Source organism: Phoenix dactylifera, chromosome 12 (genome assembly GCF_009389715.1).
Source record: "Phoenix dactylifera cultivar Barhee BC4 chromosome 12, palm_55x_up_171113_PBpolish2nd_filt_p, whole genome shotgun sequence".
In the NCBI taxonomy this organism is placed as follows: Eukaryota; Viridiplantae; Streptophyta; class Magnoliopsida; order Arecales; family Arecaceae; genus Phoenix; species Phoenix dactylifera.
In genome coordinates, this window is record NC_052403.1 from 1,052,294 (window position 1) to 1,074,853 (window position 22,560).

The 22,560-nt window shown below is 39.7% G+C and overlaps 1 protein-coding gene across 1 annotated transcript in view; it reads left to right on the forward strand.

The window, feature by feature from the left end:
• The first annotated feature begins 4,207 nt into the window (after positions 1–4,207).
• Positions 4,208–22,560, forward strand: part of LOC103719323 (protein EXPORTIN 1A) — a 36,134-nt gene continuing 17,781 nt past the window's right edge. Inside the window, exons 1-13 of the mRNA XM_008808520.4 lie at positions 4,208–4,539; positions 5,153–5,269; positions 13,935–14,027; positions 14,152–14,223; positions 14,556–14,663; positions 14,745–14,827; positions 16,703–16,841; positions 16,981–17,049; positions 17,382–17,459; positions 17,556–17,618; positions 17,802–17,846; positions 18,271–18,378; positions 18,468–18,566. Coding sequence (XP_008806742.1) covers positions 4,444–4,539; positions 5,153–5,269; positions 13,935–14,027; positions 14,152–14,223; positions 14,556–14,663; positions 14,745–14,827; positions 16,703–16,841; positions 16,981–17,049; positions 17,382–17,459; positions 17,556–17,618; positions 17,802–17,846; positions 18,271–18,378; positions 18,468–18,566 — 1,170 coding nt within the window. The 5' untranslated portion in view covers positions 4,208–4,443. The remainder of the gene's footprint in view (positions 4,540–5,152; positions 5,270–13,934; positions 14,028–14,151; positions 14,224–14,555; positions 14,664–14,744; positions 14,828–16,702; positions 16,842–16,980; positions 17,050–17,381; positions 17,460–17,555; positions 17,619–17,801; positions 17,847–18,270; positions 18,379–18,467; positions 18,567–22,560) is intronic.

The following is a 22,560-nucleotide window of genomic DNA, read 5'->3' on the forward strand; positions in this document are numbered from 1 at the left end:
TTCGGACTCTGAGATCCGAGTCGACTCCCGCAATGCGCGAGTCGACTCCGAGACAGCGCGACCCCAAAAAGACAGAAGACCGAATTATTGTCTCTGAGAGCCGAGTCGACTCCCAGACAGCTCGAGTCGACTCCAAGGCAGCGCTACATCAAAAAGGCAGAAGGCTGTGTTTCGGAAACTGAGAGCCGAGTCGACTCCGGAACAGTTCGAGTCGACTCCAAAACTGGACGAGCCAAAAGACAGAAGATCGGGAGTTCGGGCTCTGAGCGCCGAGTCGACTCCCAGGATTGTCGAGTCGACTCGAGTGGGCCAAGTTGAAAAATTAGCTCCATGGACTTCATGGGATGAGCCGACTCCGAAAATGGCAAGTCAGCTCCAGAAGTTGGCGAGTCGACTCCGGGTTAAGTCGAGTCGACTCCCAGTCGCGGAGGTCACTTTAATTCAAATCCGGAACAGTTGCCGAGTCGACTCCAGATCGCACGAGTCGACTCCGACCCCAACGGACATATTGTCAGGATGTGCAGAGTGTGCAGAACGGGCAGAAAAAGGTGTCTAACGGCTAGTTTCCGTGGGGGATGGGTTAAATAGCCACAGAGGACTGTAGCAAGGCAGAGAAGCACTCTTCCACTCAAAGAAATCAAGCATCCTATCTCTGCCAACTGGTTTTTCAACAGAAAAGAAGGAAGAGCGCCATTAACTCCATCCAGCTACCTCTTCCCAGCATTTAAAGAAGTCTCCTCCTGCCTTCAAGTCGACCAGACATTCAAGAGGAGACTCACAGTTCAAAAAGCCCTACTCTACTCCAACTCAAACGTGTTTGAGGGCTCTTAACTTCTCTCTAGTTTATATCGCTGTATATCTGCTTTTTAGAAGCTCTGTTTTTCGGTTTGTGTCTGTTCTTTGCATCTTATCTTTGCTTGATTCAATCAGGGGATTGAATCAAGAGTGCGTAGAGGTTGGTTGGTGAGCCGAGGGTAAAACCAACGTGTAAGGGTTTGATTGTGATCCCGGAAAAACAATCGGGGTGGTTTTAGTCGGTGAGCCTGGGAAAACCGACCGAGTTCGTTGTGAGCTCGTAAAACAACAAATTGGGTTGTGAGCTTGTAAAACAACCGGCTGTAATCCGAGGGGTTATAGTGAATTCCCAAGTGAGACTTGGGGAGTGGACGTAGGAGCTAGGGTAAGCTCCGAACCACTATAAACATTGTGTTTGTGATTGCTTGTGTCTCTTTCTCTCACTCTCATTTCACTCACAGCACATAGCAACTAATTATTCATCTTGCAAAAGTATTAATCAGTCATTCACAAACGTTTCAATTGCAAAATTATTCTTAAAACCCAATTCACCCCCCCTCTTGGGTTGTCTATTTGGGCAACACAAACAACTAGCAGTCACCTGCGGCCATTGCCCTGGAGTGCGGGCTCCGTATGACAAAGCCTGCACTGCCCCGCGTAATGCCATCCAGCACCGACCCATCGAAGTTAACCTTGAGGAAGCTCGGGGGTGGGGGCTCCCAGGTAAAAACACCATCTGAGGAGCTCCCGGAGCAGGGGGAACCTCAGGTGTCTCGAGCTGTCAAAGATCTATTTGAAAAAGGGATGGGCCTGATCTCCGTGGCCCATGCTTGAGCAAGCTCTGCAACAAACCTCGATGACACCCTGCGCTCGCCGAGAGTACGAGCATTCCTTGCCAGCCAGATCTGATGTGCTGTGCAAGTCGCTCTGATGCCCTCCTCATGAGTCCGTGAACTAGCTAGCCACTGTCGTATCACTCTAAGGAACTGTAGCCGCGCACTCTGAGCCTCCTGCGGGATTCCAGTCCACTGCCATGTCGACCTCGCCCATTTACACTAAAAAAGCACGTGGTCCATCGACTCCTCAGCTCCACACGTCCCGCACTCTGCGGGGATCCCCCAGCCACGTCTGCTCAGCACTGCTCTCGTCGGAAGGCGGTTTCAGAACACCTTCCATAAGAAGAGAGCTGCCCTCGGGTGGAGTCCGAACCTCCATATCCAAGTGCAATATGGCCCCGGCTCGTGCTCCTGCTGAATAACACGGGAGAGATCTCCCAGTCTAACACTAGCCCGGCTCGAGGTGCCCCACACCCTGACATCTGGCCCCCACATCCTGGTAACGGAAGGGACCGAATCTTCACAGCTAGGTGTACCCCGAACAACAGCCGGAGACTGGCCTTGTCCCACTCTGCCCCTCCTGGTGCTAGGAGGTTGCAAACCCGTAGCCCCTCCACTGCCTTTGTATCAACCATGGTCGACCAGCATCTCAAGGGAAGGGTATCCACCCACGAATCGCTGGTCACGTCAATACTCCGGCCATCGCCAATTAAACACCTGGTGTGTGCCGATACTGACGGTAGGTACCTTCCGATCTCGCGCCACATGAAAGAGACTCGACGATCCCTCCGTGCCACCTTTGAAGCCCCTCGATATCTGGCTGCCATCATCTGACTCTAGAGGCCGTGTGGCTCTAACATAAACTGAGCCGCGTGCCGAGCAATGAACGCCTCGCACCTCTCTATGAGGGAGTGTACCCCTAGACCACCCTCACTAGTAGGAAGGCAAACCTGCTCCTAAGCCACTAGGTGCACTCCATGGCCTCCACAAGAAGCTCCGAAGAAGGCACTCGATCCTCAATAGGATCGTCTTCGGTACCACTATGTTGGCCATAAGATACACCAGTATGGATCCCAACACCGATCTGACCAATGTCACTCTTCCCATCATGGATAGAGAGGACGCCCTCTATCCCTCCAACCTACTCTGGACCCGCTGCACCAAGCCCGAGCACTCTACCACCCGTAGCCTCCGGCCAGTGATAGGGATGCCTAGGTAGGTTAGCGTCCTCTCCTGCTCCGGTATCTGCAATATCCCTCTGATTTTCTATCTGACTCTGCTCTCCATGCTGGGGTTGAAAAAAATGACAGACTTAAGCAAGTTCACTCTCTGACCGGACGCCGCGCAGTAGTCCGCCCCCACCCTGCGAAGGATCTGAGCATCTGGAATCCGTGCCCTGGTCAGAAGAAGACAATCATCAGCAAAAAGTAAGTGGGAGATAGGTCGGGCCCCTGGTGCTGGGACATAGGCCTCCAGCTCCCAGCTGGCGCACACTCTCTGCAAAGCATGGAATAAAATATCAGCACAACCCGGTTCCTTATTCAAAACCTAATTTTGGACCCAAACCCAATCTAATAGAAAATCGGGTTGGGTCGGTTCAGGTCTATGGCTACAATTTTTAACCCAATGGGTCATTTAGATCGGGCTGGGGCCATGTATAGCTCGGACCCCACCACAAAACTTCGGATCCAGGTCAAAAACTGTGATCTCCTTGCATCCTTAGTTCCTGTGCATCACAACAAGGAGTCAGTGTCTATTATAAATGTGGGTTATGATATCTAAAACCTTTGAAGTTAGATAGAGAGGTCAACTAAAACAATAATATATGATAAATTAGAGTTTATGGAAGGTTAACTCGGTCTTCATTCCTAGTAAACCTATTAGAAGTTTGCCCACATTTTCAATTAAGATTCTCTACATGCTGGCCCATGAACTGAATGGATAAGCTCTATGATTAATAAATAATATACGGTTCCAATAGAAGAAAAATATAAATAGAATAAATTGATCAAAGAAAGAATTTTAATATTTGTTAAATAAGAATTGATGTGAGATATATTCTCTGTAGGTCCAGGCTAACTAACTTATTTGCATTCCTACAGGCTGCGGCAAGTGAGCCCAAATAATTTTACAGGTTCGGGTCGAAGTGGGTGGTAGGATTAAAAATCCAAAATTACCCAAATTTTAAATAGATCAAGTCAGGTCTGAATTCAATAAATCCAAACCTAATCCAGAAAATGGAATGGGTCCAATTTTAGGACCTAACCTGGCCCTACAAATCCTCCAAAATAGGTTGAGTTAGGTCTAAGTGGGTCGGGTCGGGTCATGGATCAATCCGACCCATTTGCACCCGACCTTCGTGAGCTTTCCTGAGATGATATTACCCGCCGAGCCAAAGGGCAAATTCGTCATACAGCAACTGGAGCCCGAACCAAGCGCCGTTTTCGTATTTCCCCCCAAAGCCTCAGTGGCACTTCCGAAATTTAACCCCAACACCGAGCCCCTTCTCCAATTCCCCTAAAACCTCAGGCCGGTTCCCTAATCTCTCTCTATTTCTTTGCCCCCTCGCATCTTCTCGCGACCTCCAAAGAGGAGAGAAAGCGAGACAGAGAGAGAAAGAAGAGGGAAAGGACGAAGGAGAGAAGAGAACCGCCACTCCCTTCGAATTCCCTTCGCAACCGAAAAGCAGAGGACCTAGGGTTTCCGAGGTCCCTGTCGCTCTTCTCCCCTTGTTCTAGATTGTTCGGCAACTCGAGAGCTGTTCGCCCGTACTGTTTCTAGGGTTTCTGAGCTTGATCTGAGGGGCCGCGCCATGGCGGAGAAGCTGAGGGATTTGAGCCAGCCGATCGATGTACCGCTCCTTGATGCCACTGTGGCGGCGTTCTATGGCACGGGATCTAAGGAGGAGGTGAGCCTCTCGCTTCCTCCGTCCCTCCGTTGGGTTCTTTTTCTCTCTCTTTTTTTTGTGGAGCTGGGTGGTATTTTGGAGTCTTAGTCTGTCTTCGTGCTTTGGTTTGGGCATTCTGGGCGGGAGCTTGGGAACAAGTAGGGTTTATGCCTGTTTTTAGATGGAAGAGGGAGTTTTGTTTCCTCTGACTTCTTCGTTTATCTTGCTTCAAGTATGAAGATAGTGTTTGGAGTTGATACAAGATTGTTTTGGGGGAGTGTAACTTTTTCGCTGTTTGAATGTTCCTCTTTAATTGCGATATCAGCTTTTCTTTCTTCTTTCTTTCTTTTTTCGAGTGGGATTTTCTGGAGAAACTTTCTTTCTTTCTTTCTTTCTTTCTTTCTTTCTTTTGTGTTGGATCATTTAAATGCCACTGGAGGGAAATTCTTTCACTTAGTTAAGCTGGTGTCTGATTAGGTGTTTGAAGCTCTTGACGGTGGCCTCACTTTTCTGGTTAACATAGAACAACGTGGCTAGAAGTAGTAGTCTTGTTTCGTTTGTAAGAATATCCCTGAATTTATTCGCACTTTCTTTCTTTAGGTGACCTTATTTACGTTTTGCTTATTGGTGGCAGAGGACAGCTGCAGATCAGATACTGCGGGAGCTGCAGAACAACCCAGATATGTGGCTACAAGTCGTTCACATTCTACAGAACTCGCAGAACTTGAACACAAAGTTCTTTGCGCTCCAAGTAAGCTTATCTTAGCTGTTTAATCTGTATTGCTGTAGTCACACAAACAAACAAACATTTGAATGAGAAGGTGGATCGTAATTTTTCATAGTCGTGCTCATCTTTTATTTGAAAGTGTGTCGATATTTTAAAATCCAAAACCATGCCAAATTTCAGTGATTGGAGGGTTGAGGTTTAGATGGTGGCATTTGCAGTTTTCCGGAAACTGTAGGCATTTGATTTGTGTTCTCTTTAAATACTCAACATGGTCAAGATGGAAAACATTTCAAATAGGTAATGAATTTGTGAAATCTTGTGTCTTACAATTAACTACATTAATTGACTAGTGTGAAACCAAACACACGTGGAGTAGAAGACAATTGCAATTTTTTTAAAAAATCTATGATAAAATAAATGTATATATTTCTTATCAAGAAGGATATATTGATTTACAATAAGTTTGCTGACTACTCTTAAATCCAAAGCTGATATTTGTTTTCTAGTATTATTTTGTGGCCATTAAACTAGGTTGATGGCTGAGATTTCCCATTCTGTATTTCTTGATGATTATTTCTCAAGTCTTCCTTTCTCCTTTGTTTTCTTGATCCTTTTTTCTTTTCTTCATAAGATAAATCATCTTTGGTGTTACTTCCTGATTGAAAAAGAAATAGCTGAAAAATGAACTAACACCTGATCTCTCTTTCTCTCTCTCTCTCTCTCTCTCTCTCTCTCTCTCTTTCTCTCTATCTCCCTTCTTCATCTACCTTCTGTAGTTTTGGTTGGGCATCTTTGTCATAGGTCTTGATTTATTGCCTTCAGGACAATTATCTTCCTTAACCTTGAAAATTTTCACCAACATACTGAGAAAATGAGGTCTAAATTTTATTTAAGATCTAGGTTTTCCTCAAGAGATCTAGTTGAGAAGATTACCATGTCATATATGCTAACTAGAGTTGCACTTCGTGGTCTTATGTGATGACATATGGAAGATGGTTGGGAGAATGGGAAGAACTTTTATCGGAATGGGATTGTGAATATGTAGTTTTTTGATTTGGACAGTGTATTAAATGTTTGTTTCTGTTTTAAGGGGTTTGCATGGTTACTAAGTGGAGAAGAGGAATTGAGTTATGTTTTGGGTTGGTAGATTATGTAGAAAGGTTCATTTTTAGGTATAGTTCATTTTTCACATAGCTAGCGATTAAAGTGTATAGCTGAAGGTTATTTGGTAACTTGGTTCAAGTGGAGCAAAGGTGAAGCTTGGTGTCCTATCTTTTGGTAGAACTTTTTCAGTAAGGAAGCTGTTGTGATGTCAATGATTCTTATGTTGATCAAGATCGGTAAATTGAGGTTTCATGGCTAAATTTGGAGATTAGAGTGCATTTGATCTTATTCCCTTTTTTTTTTGAGCAAGTTTATCTATTTTGGTAGGAACTACATGATTCAAAGAGCATTTGTGGAATCCAAGCCCTCATGGGTACTTATCTAGGAAGATTTTGCTAATGAAAATTATTGCAGAGTGATATACATTTGATATGAAAATGCTTGTTTTTAGTTACATGGAGGATGATGTGTGGATTAGCTTTACCTAGACACTTGGCATGCCAAAAGCGGCAATTTATGACCCAACCTGCCCACCTGACTAGCAATCGACTTGGTTTAAATGGTTTTTGGTTTGGCATAATTGGGGTTGGATCGCGAGTGGGTTGACTGTCTTGACCTGTTTATTGAACGAGTCTAGTTCAAAGAGCTCTGACCCGTTTAACTCGTTTTGACCCATTCAATAATTAGGTCGGATCATTACCGGACCATTCAATACTTGTTTAACCCATTTAAGACTTGTTTAATCTGTTTAATGAACCGGTTGGTTTATATTTTGACTCAACTTGCATTCGATCTAGCTTGTATCTGACCCAACTTGACCCTGATTACCACCCTTAGGCATGTGGGTGAAGAGTCTAGGCATCCCTTGGTATTTGACTCTTTGATTTTGGACACAAGGACACTTTTGTACCTTGTAAGTGTACCATCACCAGAACTATAAAGTATTGTCCCAACTAATTTAAGTTGGGTTTATGAATTCTCATATGTCAATTGTTCCTATTTAGGTGTAGTTGTCTACTTTGTTATTCAAATCATTTTGTTGACAATTTCTAGCCCTTCTAGCTTGTGTCTTCCCATCTTCTTCCTACATCCACAAAGGTTGGAGTACCTCTTGTTATTGAAGTCTCCATCATGGTCCACGTGTGGAACTTCTCCAACAATCACTTTGTCTTGAACCGGTGTAACTCGACATGCATATACTCATTCAATATTTTTTTTGGTTTTACCGCATGTCCCTCTCAACATTCCCAATTTTGTTACCTTCGACTTGTTTTCTTGGATTCTTTGTATTGTCTAATATTTTAAGCCATACAATATGTAATTGATTAAGAAAATTTAACTGTAGATAGATATATAAATATGTAAAAATAATTAAATATAAATAAAAGTCGTTGACCCAAATCGATAAGTCAGTGGTATATCCCTTTTTGAAAAACTTACAGGCATGCCTATAATACGAGAGACAAAAGAAGAAAAAGGTGGACATTATTGTGCAAGTTCACTTTTAGAGGTTTTTATTACCCAGATAGCCCAGACCTGCCAGAATTTACATGGAACTAGCTTTGGAGGATGCACCTGTTTTGTGTGGACATTGGATTTCAATGATCTTGGACTTGTTGGAAGATCTCTTTGAGATGGACAATTAATATTACATTGGTCCTTGGACAAATTCCAATGTTTTCAGTGCCAAACATTGGTGCTAAGCTACAAGTATAGGCCGGTGACAAATTATTCTGATTTCGTATTAGGAGTCCGGATAGGGATTCTCTATGGTTATTATTGTTGGGAATCTATATAAATAGCTTACCAATGGATTGGAAGATGTGATGTAGCCTTGCTGCTGATTCGGGGGCTACAGAAAAAAGTACCAGGTTTTTTGGGTCATGATCTAGGTGATTTTGGATAAAATCTCAGCTTTTCTAACTTCAAAGTAAAGTAGATCTATATTCAGATCTAAATTTCAATAATCTGCTGTTGTACAGTGTAAGTTTTTTCCTACATATCTACAGGCAAAAGGAAAAAGAAAGGAAATAGTGGAAGAAGGAGAAGGATAGAGAAAAGTAGAAGAGAGAAGAGAAAGGGGCCTGCAGTTATCAGATAAAACTCATTTACAATTGCAAAGACTGCAGGTCTTTCTACTATGAAAGGTTTTTAATAGGCTAAGCTATTTACATCTCCTACTCTAATTTGGACTCTTTAATAAGGAAATAATTCTAGTATAAATTAGAGAAAAAAATACTTTTAATAAATCACCAAATGACCACTCTTTTGACGAATTTTGGGCTCACACACATGACAAGCAAATAGCACACTTTTCTATCTAATTATAGCTTTATCTGGCCCAGTCCAACTTGAGTCCTTTTAGGATTCTCCAATGCTGAATCTGAGTTGTTTTGAAAAGCCTAGCAGGCCACCTCTTTGGGCTTTAATTACTTCTGTTGTTATATGAATCAAATCTGTTATATGGAACCCCTAACAATAGATCTAGCAGCCCACCAGCTAACTATCCTGAGACAAAAAAATTATATTACATAAACAAAACAAAAATCTATAATAAAATAAAAACATGGAAATACTTTAAAACTCTATAAAAGAAGCTCATGAATTCCCCAAGGATTGACCTATTCATTGACCAGCAATGACAAGCGCTAACACCCTATATGGTTGCTCCTTTACTGCCCCTAGATGGGCCGAAATGGTTTTGAGATTTGAAAATGATAAGATTTTAACTTACCATGGTGGGTTTGGCAATTCCTCATCTCTTCATTTATATCCTCTCCTGAACTCTTTACTTCTATCTTTTTTAATCTAAACTTCTTTCTTAGTAAAATTTTACATGTTAAAGACCTATTAGAGTATTATGGTTAATCACTTCAAATGTTAATGATAAAAGTGCAATCATTTAATATGAAGTTTCTTTTGATAGAACACTTTAAAAATCATTGGCAATTGCTAACAATTTTGACCTACTTAGCAATTTTGATTAATCTAAGCAAAATTGACCTGCGTAGCAATTTTGATAGGACACTCTAAGTTCCAACTGCCATGGCGAGTTTTGCAATGATATGTCCTAGTTTTTAGTGGTGTTGGCACTCTAGGACTTTAAGTGCCCAAATAACATGAGCTATATCATCTTGTCATGTGCTGCAATTTCACTAGTGCCTCGTGACACTCTAAGTTCCGACTGCTATGGCGAGTTTTGCAATGATATGTCCTAGTTTTTAGTGGTGTTGGCACTCTAGGACTTTTAAGTGCCCAAATAACATGAGCTATATCATCTTATCATGTGCTGCAATTTCACTAGTGCCTTGTGGCGATTTTCTCCAAATATTGTTGCCCATTTGTTGGACTATATGTGCAAACTCAAGGACTACAAAACTGAGTCGAACTGCCTAGTTTGGGGCATACTGTATCGAATCGGTACGGAATCGGGTTGGTTTGTTGATTCGGTACAGAAACGAGTTTATACTGGTCTAACCAGTCTAAGCCGAGCGGGAGCTATCTTGGTAATGTGGTGTGTACCATACTATACCATACCAAAATGGTAATGAGATTGCAGACCCTGTATAGACTTCTTGATGAGGAGTTGCCTTCTTAAAATTTGATGGCTTTGAGGAGTGAGATGATGAGGTTTCAATTGCTTATGTTGGTATGCCCCATTTAAGATAGGAAGAGGAAAATTATTGAACACAATGTTAGGAGGAAGTCCTAAAGAAGTCTTAGGACAATGATGGAGGGGGAGGAGGAGCTCGACAAAGATAAAAGGACAAGGAGAACTAAGAGAGAAAGGGGCAAAGAAAGAAAGAATAAATAATGAGAGGGAATGGGTAGGATGAGTGTGGGCAAGGAAAATAAAAACAAGGGAAGCTATGGATGTGATTTAACCTTAAGAAGGATTTTAGATTAGCTGCATTTTGAGAAGTAAATTCGTTGATGGACACATACACGCAGAGTTGGGCTTCAGTACACATAGTGTAATTTAGAATATAAGTCCTGCTATCACAGGACCTGTCTAGCAATATGGCCATGCAAAGGCTTTATAAGCACTCTACTAAATGGGCTCGATGCTCACCCTAGGTGGATTGGGGCCTTTGAGAGTCTTTCGTGCATGGCGCTTTTTAGAGGCCCAGTCTAAGGCAGGTTACTCGATGTGCATCTGCACTAAGTCATGTTTCCAGGTGGTCAGGTTGTGCTTTTAAATGGGTTGGTTACTCATACTTGGTACTTGACATTTGGTCTTTTTAGTTACCTAGCTCCAGTTCACTGTATTTTTGAGTTTTATACCCTGAGCCTAATTGGTTCAGAGGTATGAAGGGAGGAAACAAAGGGGATCACCAGAGATGCGGTGGTTTGTGGTCAATGTTTAAGGTTTGCCATGTTTAGCGGCCTCTCTCTCTCTCTCTCACACACACACACACAAAGCTTGTGTGTACATTGATTCATGTTTTTTTCCTCACATCTCTCTTTCATTCTTCTTACATATATGTTTTTTCTCTTTTGTTTGGGTTGTTTCCTTCCTGTTGGTGGTGTGCTGTGGGGCCGTCACCGCCAGTGGTGGTCATTTCTGCTGCTGGTAGGGCTGTTGTTGGCAGTAGGTGTTGGCATATTGCTGCTTTTGTTGCTAGTGGCCGCATTTGTCAGCAGGATAACTGTCCTGTGTTGAGACCACCAACTTGTTGCCAAAATGCCAAATTATCCATGAATTTGATTGTTTGTGATTTTTGTAAATGAGTGTGGTTCATATTTTAAAATCAAGTGCCAAGAAAATGTTGGAAATTGACTATCTTATTTGATTGTTTATACTGTATTACTTTTTAGTATTTGATTGAAGGGCGAATTGATTGTTTATACTTTATTATTTTACATTTCTTCACAGTTTATATTCTTTTTATTCTTTCTATTTTCTTATGGAGTGCCTTGAAGTCTGAGCACGTGCCTAGTGCCTATGCATTGGGCAGCTCTTTTATTGCACTTCTCCCATCTTCGGTTTCTTACCATATGCTTATTTGCTGTATTTTTTATGTAGTTGAGTAATTAAATAGTTTCATCTTTTTTTTCTATCTTCTCATTCTTTCTGTTTGCGCTACTTTCTCCATGTCCTGAAGGGCTCGTTGAGCATTGGTGTCTTGGTGATGGTGGTGTTGATGGTTGAAGTACCATTCAACTATGGTATACAGTTTTGAGGTGCAGGAGTTGTTGCCTGAATAACTGGCTGGGACTTCGGTGAGCTATGAGAGAAATGGGAATGAATGTGACTTGAGTTCGTTGTTTTTTTCGGTACACGTTGACTCGAAAGGGTGCACTTTGTTTGTTTCCCATTAGTTCCTTACACAAGATTGGTTGGTTTATAATAGCAGAGATTAATGATAAGATGGAGATGGCATAATTTCAGATAATTGTACTGGTCGATTTGGTAATGGTTGTTTTTTAGGGGTTCATGTTTATCATCATGATCATATGGTGTGAACGAATATATTATAAACCTGTAGCTTCAGTATTTTGGATCTCTCCCTAACATTTTCGAATGTTGACAATTGAAATTGCCATGATGCAAGATAACTCATGTTGTGATGATACTTTGCTTTAAATATCAAAAGATTCCTGATAGCCGAGTATGGTCACTTGCATGACTCTGCACTCTGCAGCAATCTTGGCCATGCCATTGATCAGGAAGTTTGATCACAATCTTATATAATGTTAAGTAACTGCTCTCCATGATACAACCTGTAGTTTTAGGATGTGTCTATTGCTTGTGCCTAATACCATATAAGTTGTAAAGCCGGTCGTAAGGATGAGATCATTTTAAATGAGATCATATAAGTTGTCTCGATGATAAATAAAATGGAGTTCCCTAGATTTTAAATGGCAGTTGCAGTATGTGAACTATCAGGGAGTTCATATTGTGCTTTGGCAGGAGGTGAGTGCTTAAATAAGCGCAGGCAGATTTTATTAAAAAATAGCAAATAGATGAAAATAATTCTAAAATTAGAGATATAAAATTTTTAAAGAAATGATTTTCCTTTTTATTTTATTCAGGGACCTGTCTCTGTAACATGTTAGGTAAAAGGTGACAAACTTCCTCACAATATTTTTTGATCATTCTGCACTATAAATGACTTTTCAATAACACAAGGAAGTTTATCTGACAATCAAGTCTAAAGATGATAATAATCAGAAACAAACATTAATCAATAATATGTGCAGCTAGTTCAACTAGTAAGTTTTATATAAGTCGTTTGGTTTTTGCTGAGAAAAACAAGGGGGATCAAAATATGCCTGCTTAAAATGTGTATTATCCTGGCTTGGCAACGTGGGCACCCTGGGTTTAGGAGGCTGTCTTTGATAACCAGTCGGCAATCAGCCTTTGTAGGTCTACTTAGGCAGTTGGGTCTTAGCTGTGTAGTTGGGGAACCACCTAAGACTAGGCAGCCTCGTTTAAGGACAATTGATTTCTCTAGTATTGTAAATTATTACTAAACCGACTCGTATCCCATTTATATTTAATGTTCAAATCTTTCCGAAGAACTTGATTTGTTGTGTTCCTTGTAATAAATATCCCAAATGTTCCTTATAGTAACTATCATCTTCTGATACAGAATTGTACATTTTTTGTAATTTCCCCTGTGTAAATTCCAACATTTTTTTCTACGTTATTTTAGTTGCGGGTAAGCATTTGTAGAGTTTGAGTTGGCATGATGTTGATTCAGATATTGCAACTGGAAATGCTATATATAGTTGTAATGTTTAGTTTTCACTTAATTTACTTGTGTGAGCCTCTGTTACAAGCTCAGAGGCATTTGACCATTGACTTGGTGTCCCAAGTCCCAATTAATGTTTTGGTTTGGAGAAAAGCCGTAAGATGTCTGGTCAGATTATTTATGGTTAGAGGACCTCTCCTAATGTCATGAGCATTGAAGTCTTTTCTTTTTTGTGATAACTAGGCAGTCACATTGATCATATTGATGGGAATCTTCACAAGGGACAGATATACTCTTCCCATATGCTCAATAATGAAAAATGAGCCCGCAGGTTCTATAGAAAGGATCAAGAAATAAACTTTGCTTAACCAAATGTGTTAAGCATATGCTTTCACTAATCTGTCATTATTTTTTTTGATTATTTGCTTATTTGCTCTTTCATTCTTTGCATATCCTGTAATTTTTTTTTTGTAATTTTGTTTTGAGATTAAAACAAATAATGAGTAAAACTTACATGAGATTTGAAAAGCTCCATCCTGATTTCTAGTTGGATTATATTGCTTGGGCTGCTTTAACCATACAAATTTACTGGTTGTCTATGTCACTTAATCATAAGATATAGACTTATGTTATTGATGATGAGTTTCATGTTGCAATGTAATTGAGCTTAAGTTTTTACATGTTGTTTTTTTTCTTTTTATCTTTTTTTTGGGTTTGGAAGTTGGGGAGAGGAGAGGGAACCTTTCTTGCGGTTATCTGTTTAATGTTACTGGGAGATATGTAAGATTGTAAATATAATCTTTTGTTTTACAATTTTACTATCCTCTGTTCTTTGTCATCTTTGAAGTCTTCTGACCAGTAAGATTTTTTGCCCCATCTCCTTCTAGGTACTAGAAAGTGTCATCAAATATAGATGGAATGCTTTGCCAGTTGAACAACGAGACGGCATAAAAAATTACATATCCGATGTTATTGTACAGGTAAAGAGTTATTCTCTCTCTCTCTCTCTCTCTAACCATTTCAAACAAATGTTCAATTGGTCAAGTTCTATGCACTCCTATTTATGTTGATTCTTTGCCCAATATTGCTTCTCTCTTTCATCAGCTTTCTAGTAATGAAGTCTCTTTCCGGCGTGAGAGGCTATATGTCAATAAGCTCAATATTATATTGGTGCAGGTAATATCCTGGTTTTCTGATTTTGCAATTTCTGTACTTCTTTACTTTGTACTCCATGCCTCTTAGGGTGCTATGGCTTACAACATCTGGAGCTTGATTCTTTTCTCTTTAAATTGCTTACCTTAAATTATATTCTCATCAAACCATAAATACAATAATACTCGGGTCCCTTCTCTCATGTTGAACTCTTAATATCATGTTAGTTTTTTCTCTAATATTTAGAGATAGTTACTTTTGTCGCTTATAAGGGGCTAGGTTTGAAAGGCTTGTTTCATGGGTTACTCATTTGCTATTCTATCTCATTTGACCACATCCATTTCCTGAAACAATAGGTTGTGAAGCATGAGTGGCCAGCAAGATGGCGAACCTTCATTCCTGATCTTGTTGCTGCGGCAAAGACTAGTGAGACAATCTGTGAAAATTGCATGGCTATATTGAAGGCATGTCTCTTTCTCCTTTGTAATGCTGGATCATCATTTCAGAATAGGTATTGTATTTTAACATAGCGTTTAATTGTTCAGCTTCTGAGTGAAGAAGTTTTTGATTTTTCAAGAGGAGAGATGACCCAGCAAAAAATAAAAGAACTCAAACAGTCGTTAAATAGGTAAGTTTGATACTGAAGTTTCTGCTTTGATTCTATAAAAAATGCTTTATGAGATGGATACTGATGATGCTACTGATCTTCTTTTTGCTGGTATTGTGTTGTAGACAGATATTCTCAAATCACCTGAATTTGTATTGCTTCTCATTGAATGCCCTTATTAATTGGAAGTGGGTTGAGTTATTTTTTTGTCCGTGTGCAACTTAAAAGGAAAAGTGTTATCCATGGATAAAATAAATTCTTGCGAACTGTTTGCTGAAAGAAAGATTGGCATCTTGCTGTTTCCATCATAATGTATATTACTTATGTACTTCATGGGTAACGCATGTGATCCATGACAGTTTCAAGCTTTAACCCTTTATGGTTTAAAGGTCCAAAGTATTGATCCATCAAGGTAGGAAAACATATAAAGACCGGCTCTAAAATCTGATATCTGCCTCTTGTAAGTTGGTGCCTTAATGTTGACCAACGTAGCTCCGGGAAGGAGAGGAGTCTGTAGGGAAGATTAAATCAAGAGTTGGCAGGAAGGAAAGTTAACCTTATTAAATGCAAATTAAGCTCAAGCTACTGGTGAACATCCCTTGAAGATTTATCTAGACTTGGAAAGAGTGGCAAACAGGCAGGACACAAGGTTTGATCTTAAAGATTGTATTCGTGTGAGTAACAAACTATAAATCAAAGACCTAGATTAAAACACAGAATAAACATAGACATCAAGCCTTGCCCCAACCTTTTGGGTTGGCTTTCTGAATCCTCATTTGCCAAGCAAATGTCAAATTTAGATCCATTTCATAGTTTGATTTTGTTTTTATAATCGGCTGCTGATATATTGTCAACCGTCCAGCTTTTTCATCTAGGCTTGGGATTGGTATAGGTGGTGTTGGGACACAATATTAGAAAAAAGTCCTTTTCTGGTAGGTTTTTTTTTTCTTCCTTCAGAAATTTGTAGTGTTTTAGTATCTTTGAGTTGCTTTATTGTTACATGCTGTTGTTCAATGATATGTTTAACATTTAGGAGGCTGTTTGAGCGTGCATAATCCTTTATTTATCTTTCTTTCCTTATTATTATTATTATTATTATTATTATTATTATTATTATTTTTTGTTTGGGGGGGGGGGAGGCGGCAAGGGGGTGGTCAGATGGCTTTCCAGTGCTTCTTAAAAGCCAAGCTGAGTTTTTTTAAATGAACTTGGCTATTGAATATCACCTTTATGCCTGTTTGGTTCAGGGATGGAAAAACTCCCCTATCCCAGTTTATTCATTCAAATGGCCATTTACACACCTGAGTTAAAGATGGTCGAAGGATTGGCATAAAGTGCACTTTAGGAGATTTGGCATGTGATCAACTGCCTTTCTTACCCACTTAATCTAGTTACCGAGATAAAACTACATGCCAAAAAGGTGGAGTTAATTTATTCTGGTTTATCTCTCCATTTGTTGCCTCGAAATTATTCTGGTCAACCTCATTAGCCTGGTTTCTAATCTTGAACCAGACACAGCCTCGGCATTCCTGGGTGTCAATGCAAATCTCATGAAAGCGGTGCCATCTACTATTTATTGGGCGTCCAAATTTGACATATGCATGAAATTTCAGTTAATACCATAATTCAGTAGTTCTCATCATATTTTGTCTATCTGATCTTTCTTTGCATGAAATTACTGAAGCCCTTATGTTATCTGTTCTTTGTAATGAAAGTAAGGTTCATCTGCTCTGCTGAGTACATTAAGCATAATTGATGTTAGTGGTCTATGTACTCACGCATCACGCCATCTTTATGATAATATTGCTGCTGTATGTTTTATTATTTTCGTAATTTCCACTTATGTATTTTTTTAACATTTGAAACTTAACAAAAGTTCACCTGAATATTACACAGCGAGTTTCAACTCATTCACGAGTTATGCTTATATGTGCTATCGGCATCACAAAGAACAGAGCTTATACGGGCTACTTTGGCAACACTTCATGCCTTTTTGTCATGGATTCCTCTGGGCTATATATTTGAATCTCCACTGGTTCGCTCTTTAGCGATCATAAGTTTGTTCTGTTATTAATTGGTTATCTCATTGCTCATTTTTTCAATGATTCAGTATATTTATCATTTGAACTTAAGTCTAAACTTATTCATCTATTTTTTTTTTATTACTATGTCAGCTGGAGACGCTTTTGAAATTCTTTCCAGTAGCATCGTATCGGAATCTGACACTTCAGTGTTTAACAGAGGTACATTTATGCTAATTGCTTCTTAAGCTTAATGCATGATTGTACATGTTTTCCTATTACTATTTGGTCATCAATTAATTTCTGCATGGACTTGTTTGCTGAAGTTCTGTGCATGATTTTCATGTCACCACTCACAAGGGGCACTGGTCTTTAAATTAGAAACTTATTTACTATTAACCACTTTTCTCTCCAAGATAGGCCCTAGGCTTATGTATGTCTTTGTGATTAGTGATTGTTGCATCTATTTGGTTCAGGGCCTTCGTTACACTTGCTACAACACTGGTTTCATATCCTTGGTATGTGCAGTCACTCTGTTTTCTGCTGATTGACAGGTTGCAGCTTTGCAGTTCGGTGACTTTTATGACATGCAGTATGTCAAGATGTATACTATCTTCATGATGCAATTACAGGTATATTTGTTATGATATTGTGTTATAGATTTGAAAATTAACGTAAAATCCGAGTTTCTTCTGCAATGTGCTTAGCCCATCTCCAATCATTTTTAGACTATTCTCCCACCTGGAACAAATATCCCGGATGCTTATGCAAATGGTTCGAGTGAAGAGCAGGTATTCCTTTTTTGATCTTCGTAAGTGTTTCATTCTAAGAGTTGGCGTGTTTTGTGTTGGATCATCTTTCTTTCATACTTGTGACTAACTGTGATGAAGGTTATCAATATCTTGTTTTCTATATTGCTTGATACCATGCCAGGGAACTCACTCTAACATTTCTCTCTGTCTCTCTCTGGATAGGCGTTTATTCAAAACCTTGCACTGTTTTTCACCTCATTTTACAAGGCAAGTTCTTTCCCGTCGCTTGTTCAACACCCTAAAAAAATGCAAATTTATGTATTCATAATTCTTAACATGTGGGATCGGTAATTTGTAGAAGAAAATGGTTATTAATGCATATCATGAATTTGGAAAGCTCTATAGCTTGAAAGTTGCTATGGCTACAGACATATTTTTCCATGTACAACATTCTCTCATGCTGATAAAAACTGTTGGTTTCTCTTTCATGTTTTTATAACTGAAATTTATTCATTTTTTCTCCCAAGCTTGATATACATGTAATATGGATCAGTCTTCCCTGTTATGTTGGTTTGAAATCATTGTTGGGCCACTTAAATCAAGTTCTTGGATAAGAATAGACTTCCATATTTGGGATTGAAGCCGCCTCATCCATCAAACATTGTATATCTGACTAAGACTTTCTGTGCAGTCTCACATACGGGTATTGGAATCTACCCCTGAGAATAGAGCTACATTGCTATTGGGTCTTGAGTATCTTATTGGTATCTCATATGTTGATGACACTGAGGTTTTCAAGGTACAGATGTTACTACATACTTATATGATGGGAACATAGATGATGCTAAATACTGTAATGATTTTTGTTTATGTTAAATCTGTGAGCAGGTTTGCTTGGACTACTGGAACATTCTAGTCCTAGATCTGTTTGAAGCACATCACAATGTGGACAATCCTGCGGCTACTGCAAGCATGATGGGACTTCAGGTATCTATAGTTTGACGCATCTGACTGCTATTTTAGAATGTCTCAAGTCATGAGTTGTTTTTTGTGTCTAATATGTTGCTTATCCAATTCTATAGCAAGTTTCTGAAGAATTCTTTATTTATGGTATTTTGGTTAAGCTGCATGAAGCATGTTAATCTATTTTTCTATTATATAGTTGATATTACCTAATTCCCTCTTTATTACAATATTATCTATGCCTTGCTTTCTACAGTGATAACAATGGGTCTGGTAAGATGTTCTGCTCTCGAAGGTCAATTACTACATCAGTTGTTGATATAGGTTCTCAAATGGTGCCCATCCTCAATTGTTGACTGAAAGGGCTTATGAGTGAGAAGCCTGTTAAAATCTTGCAGAACTTCTTAGTTTATAAGAGGAGGTGGATTTCATTTCCTATCTGATTTCCTATGTTACCATTTGCGATGCAGTTTCATGGGTAATAAGAAATGCTAATTGCTCATGTTCTTAGAAGGATGTATTGAAGGTTAAGTGGCTTTGGCAGATCAATTCATCATAGACTAACATTTACTATACTAATGGTTGATCATTCTGATGTTTAGCTTAGACCTTTCAGAGGTTTTTGTTCTTCAACTATGTGTCTTCGGCATTGTGGGGGAACTAGTAATTGGTTTTTGGCTAGATAGAAGTCCTGGTGGCTTTATGGTCACTCTTTTAAATTTTTTGGATGATTAATTCAATTTTTTTTACTGCAATAAACCCCTCAGGAGAAATATTATGTGAAAGGTCAATATATATCAAAAGGTCCTTTCAATTGGGGTTGCTTCATGCTTGTTAAATACGGGCTATCTACATTTTGAATGCATCACCATTGTCTAACATGCCCATCGTGGCGATGATTAGTGAAAACACTTCTTTAGTGAGGCATGGATCAAGACAAGTTGCATCTTTCTTGCGCAAGAGTTGGATTTGCAACATGTTAACAGACTACGAGCTTGTCACTTCAAATTTTAGAGCCCATGGCATTATAACAAGCCTCTTTCCAACATGGATATGTTATTTTGATGTTGAAAGTGCTATTAATTTATTTTCTATTTTCAAAAATCACTTCAGTTATTTCTAGAAAAAAATGAAAGTAAGAAATCTTTACTTTCATATTTTTTTTTGAATATAAGAAACTCATGCTTTTTACTATCACCACTAACACTACCTCCACCATTGCTGTCGCCTCCGCCACCACCATAATCGTCACCGCTACCATCACTGCTGCCACTGCCGCTACCATCTTAGTTGCCTTCACCACACCACGGTTGCCATCATCCTCACTTTCGTCATAACGCTGGCAACCATTACAGCTGCCACCACACCATCGTTGCTATTATTGCTATCTCCACGTAGCTAGCACCTTCACCACCACCATCACCTTCACCACCTCCATCACACCAATGCTGCCATCGCTGTCGCTTCCGCTACATCGTTGGTTCCTTTGCCACCATTACCGCCGCCACCACCATCACTGCCACCTCGATCATACTGCCATTGCCCCTGCCATCAACACCATCGGCACCTCCACTACCTCCATTACTACTGCAATCACCTCCTTCTTTATATTTTAAAAATAATTAATTATACCAAACATGTTTATGTTTTAAAAATTTAGAAAATATAATTGGAGTTTTTATTTTTATGTTTAAAAATAAAAAATGAAAGTTACGCCAAGTGACACCTAATAGTTTTTTTTTCATTTTATAAACTAAGTGCTAGCGGTGGGTTGGGAGGATTTAAGGTATCATCATTTGTCGTTAGTGGTTGAAGTTTCAGAAGTTGAACAGACAATTCCTATGATCAAAAGATGATGATCAACTTTGTATCCATGTGCTGCATGTGGATCACCGTTTGCTGCTCAAGTTGACTTACTTTTTTTTAGCTACAGGTTCTTGATTTTGGGTCATTTTAATGTAATCTAGATTAGATGGGCATATGTTAGGGTTCTATTACTTTCATGTATTTTTGGATCTCTTTTTCAATTTTTAGGAAGAGTTCTGAGGAATGAGAAAAGTTTATTAAGGTTATTGTTGCTCTAAAAATAATTATTGTCAAGGCTTGCCGAACCGGTATTGGCGGTTGTACTGGCCGGCTACTGATTTGGTAGGGCATTAATGCATATTGTACCAACCTGCGGTGTACTGGAAGTTTGGAATTGAGGGGAGGGAGAGGGTTAAGGAGAGCGAGGAAGAGAGTGGAGAGAGTGGGGTGGGGGCAAAGCTGCAGTGTCATGTCGTCTTCAAGTGAGAGTTTGAGAGAGACGAGAAAGAGAGAGCAAGGGACGATTGAGGGTTGTTGTCATCTTTGAGAGAGAGAGAGAGAGAGAGAGAGAGAGATAAAGAGAGGAGGAAAGAGAGAGAGGGGGGTGAAGTTGTAGGGGTCATTGTATTTGGGAAAGAGTGAGTGAGAGAGAGAGAGAGATAAAGAGAGGGAGGAAAGAGAGAGAGGGGTGAAGTTGTAGGGGTCATTGCATTTGGGAAAGAGTGAGTGAGAGAGAGAGAGAGGAAAGAGAGAGGGTGAAGCGCATATCTATGGTTGTCGTTGGAGGTAGCGGTGGTGTCGAAACCTTGACCCTAGCCAAATGTGAGGGGGTGGAGTCATTAATGGGCGAGGTGACTCGGGATCGGGTTGGGGGGGGGGGAGTCATTAATGGGGCGAGGCGACTCAGGATCGGGTCGGGGGGGGGGAGGGTGTTTATAAAGGCAGCGAACCATCCGGACTGCTCTGATCGATTCTGGATCTGCTCGGTTTGGGTCGGTTCAGACCAATTCGAGGCATGTTCTGAATGTATCTCGACGTGGTTTCCACTCAGAATAGGTTGGTATGCTTGAATTGGGCGCTTTCGATCGAGATAGTCGACCTTAATTACCACCAAGGTCCGTCGTACCAGTACTTGTCAGCGTATCGGTGGCAGCCCAGACCGGTACATACCGGTTCCGTACCGGTCTGTACCGGTCCATACCAATTTTTTAATGATAAGCTACCGATACCGGATTCCATGCTGATCCAGTACCGGTCCCAGGCCGGACCGGTACGTACTGGCCTGTACCGGACCAGTATGGTAGACCATGATTACCACAGTTGCTCTTAGGTTAACTCATTAAAGATATTTTAGGTGCGTTTTGGGTTTGGTTTGTATATAAACAACTGAAGGGATGTATGAAAATTGGTAGAAATTTAATTAAAGAATGTAGGATTTTAGCTTTTGTTTTCTTTCTTCCTCATCTTCTTTACCTCTTTTCTTTAACCTCTGAACCTTGAAATCTTGAATCAGGGATACACATACATAGGCTTTTTGTGTCTGAATTTGAATCCATTTTCAGAGTTAAGCTACATACTTAACCTGACATATATTTCAAGTCTCTGCTTTTGTGGAATCGACAACAAGTCATTTTCCACACAAAATTGATATATGATTTTGCTAAAATGGAAGCCAGGTTATGGCCCTACAATGCTATAGGTCCAATTATAGTCAGATATATGGGAAAATCAAAATTAATACTTTGTACAAAAAATGCTGGGTAACCCTAGATATGTAACACTTCAGAGTCTTTAGATGTTTAGTACGTTTTGCTTTCCAATCTTTTATCATAGATTACTTGTCACTTTGGTGACCACACTATCCTGTATCTTGTGCATGCACTGGGCAATTGCTTGCATTTGCATTATTTTAGGTTAACTCTTGTTCTATATCAACAGTTATTTGTCTTTTTCCTGTTAATTTTATCCATTTTAGTGTCAAAGTTATGAGAGAATTATCACATGGCTTATGTGAAAAAAAATAGTGTTGCATGGATGCTCACAAGAGAACCAGTTTGGGACATATGTCCAAGCATTTGACTTAGCAATAGAAAAAAAAGGAGATATGGGGAACACAAAAAAAAACAATACATATATAGTTAAAGAAGAAAATATAGAAAAATATTATTTGTTAACTGTTAAGGTCTTCTAACTTTCTAATTAGTTTAAGAAC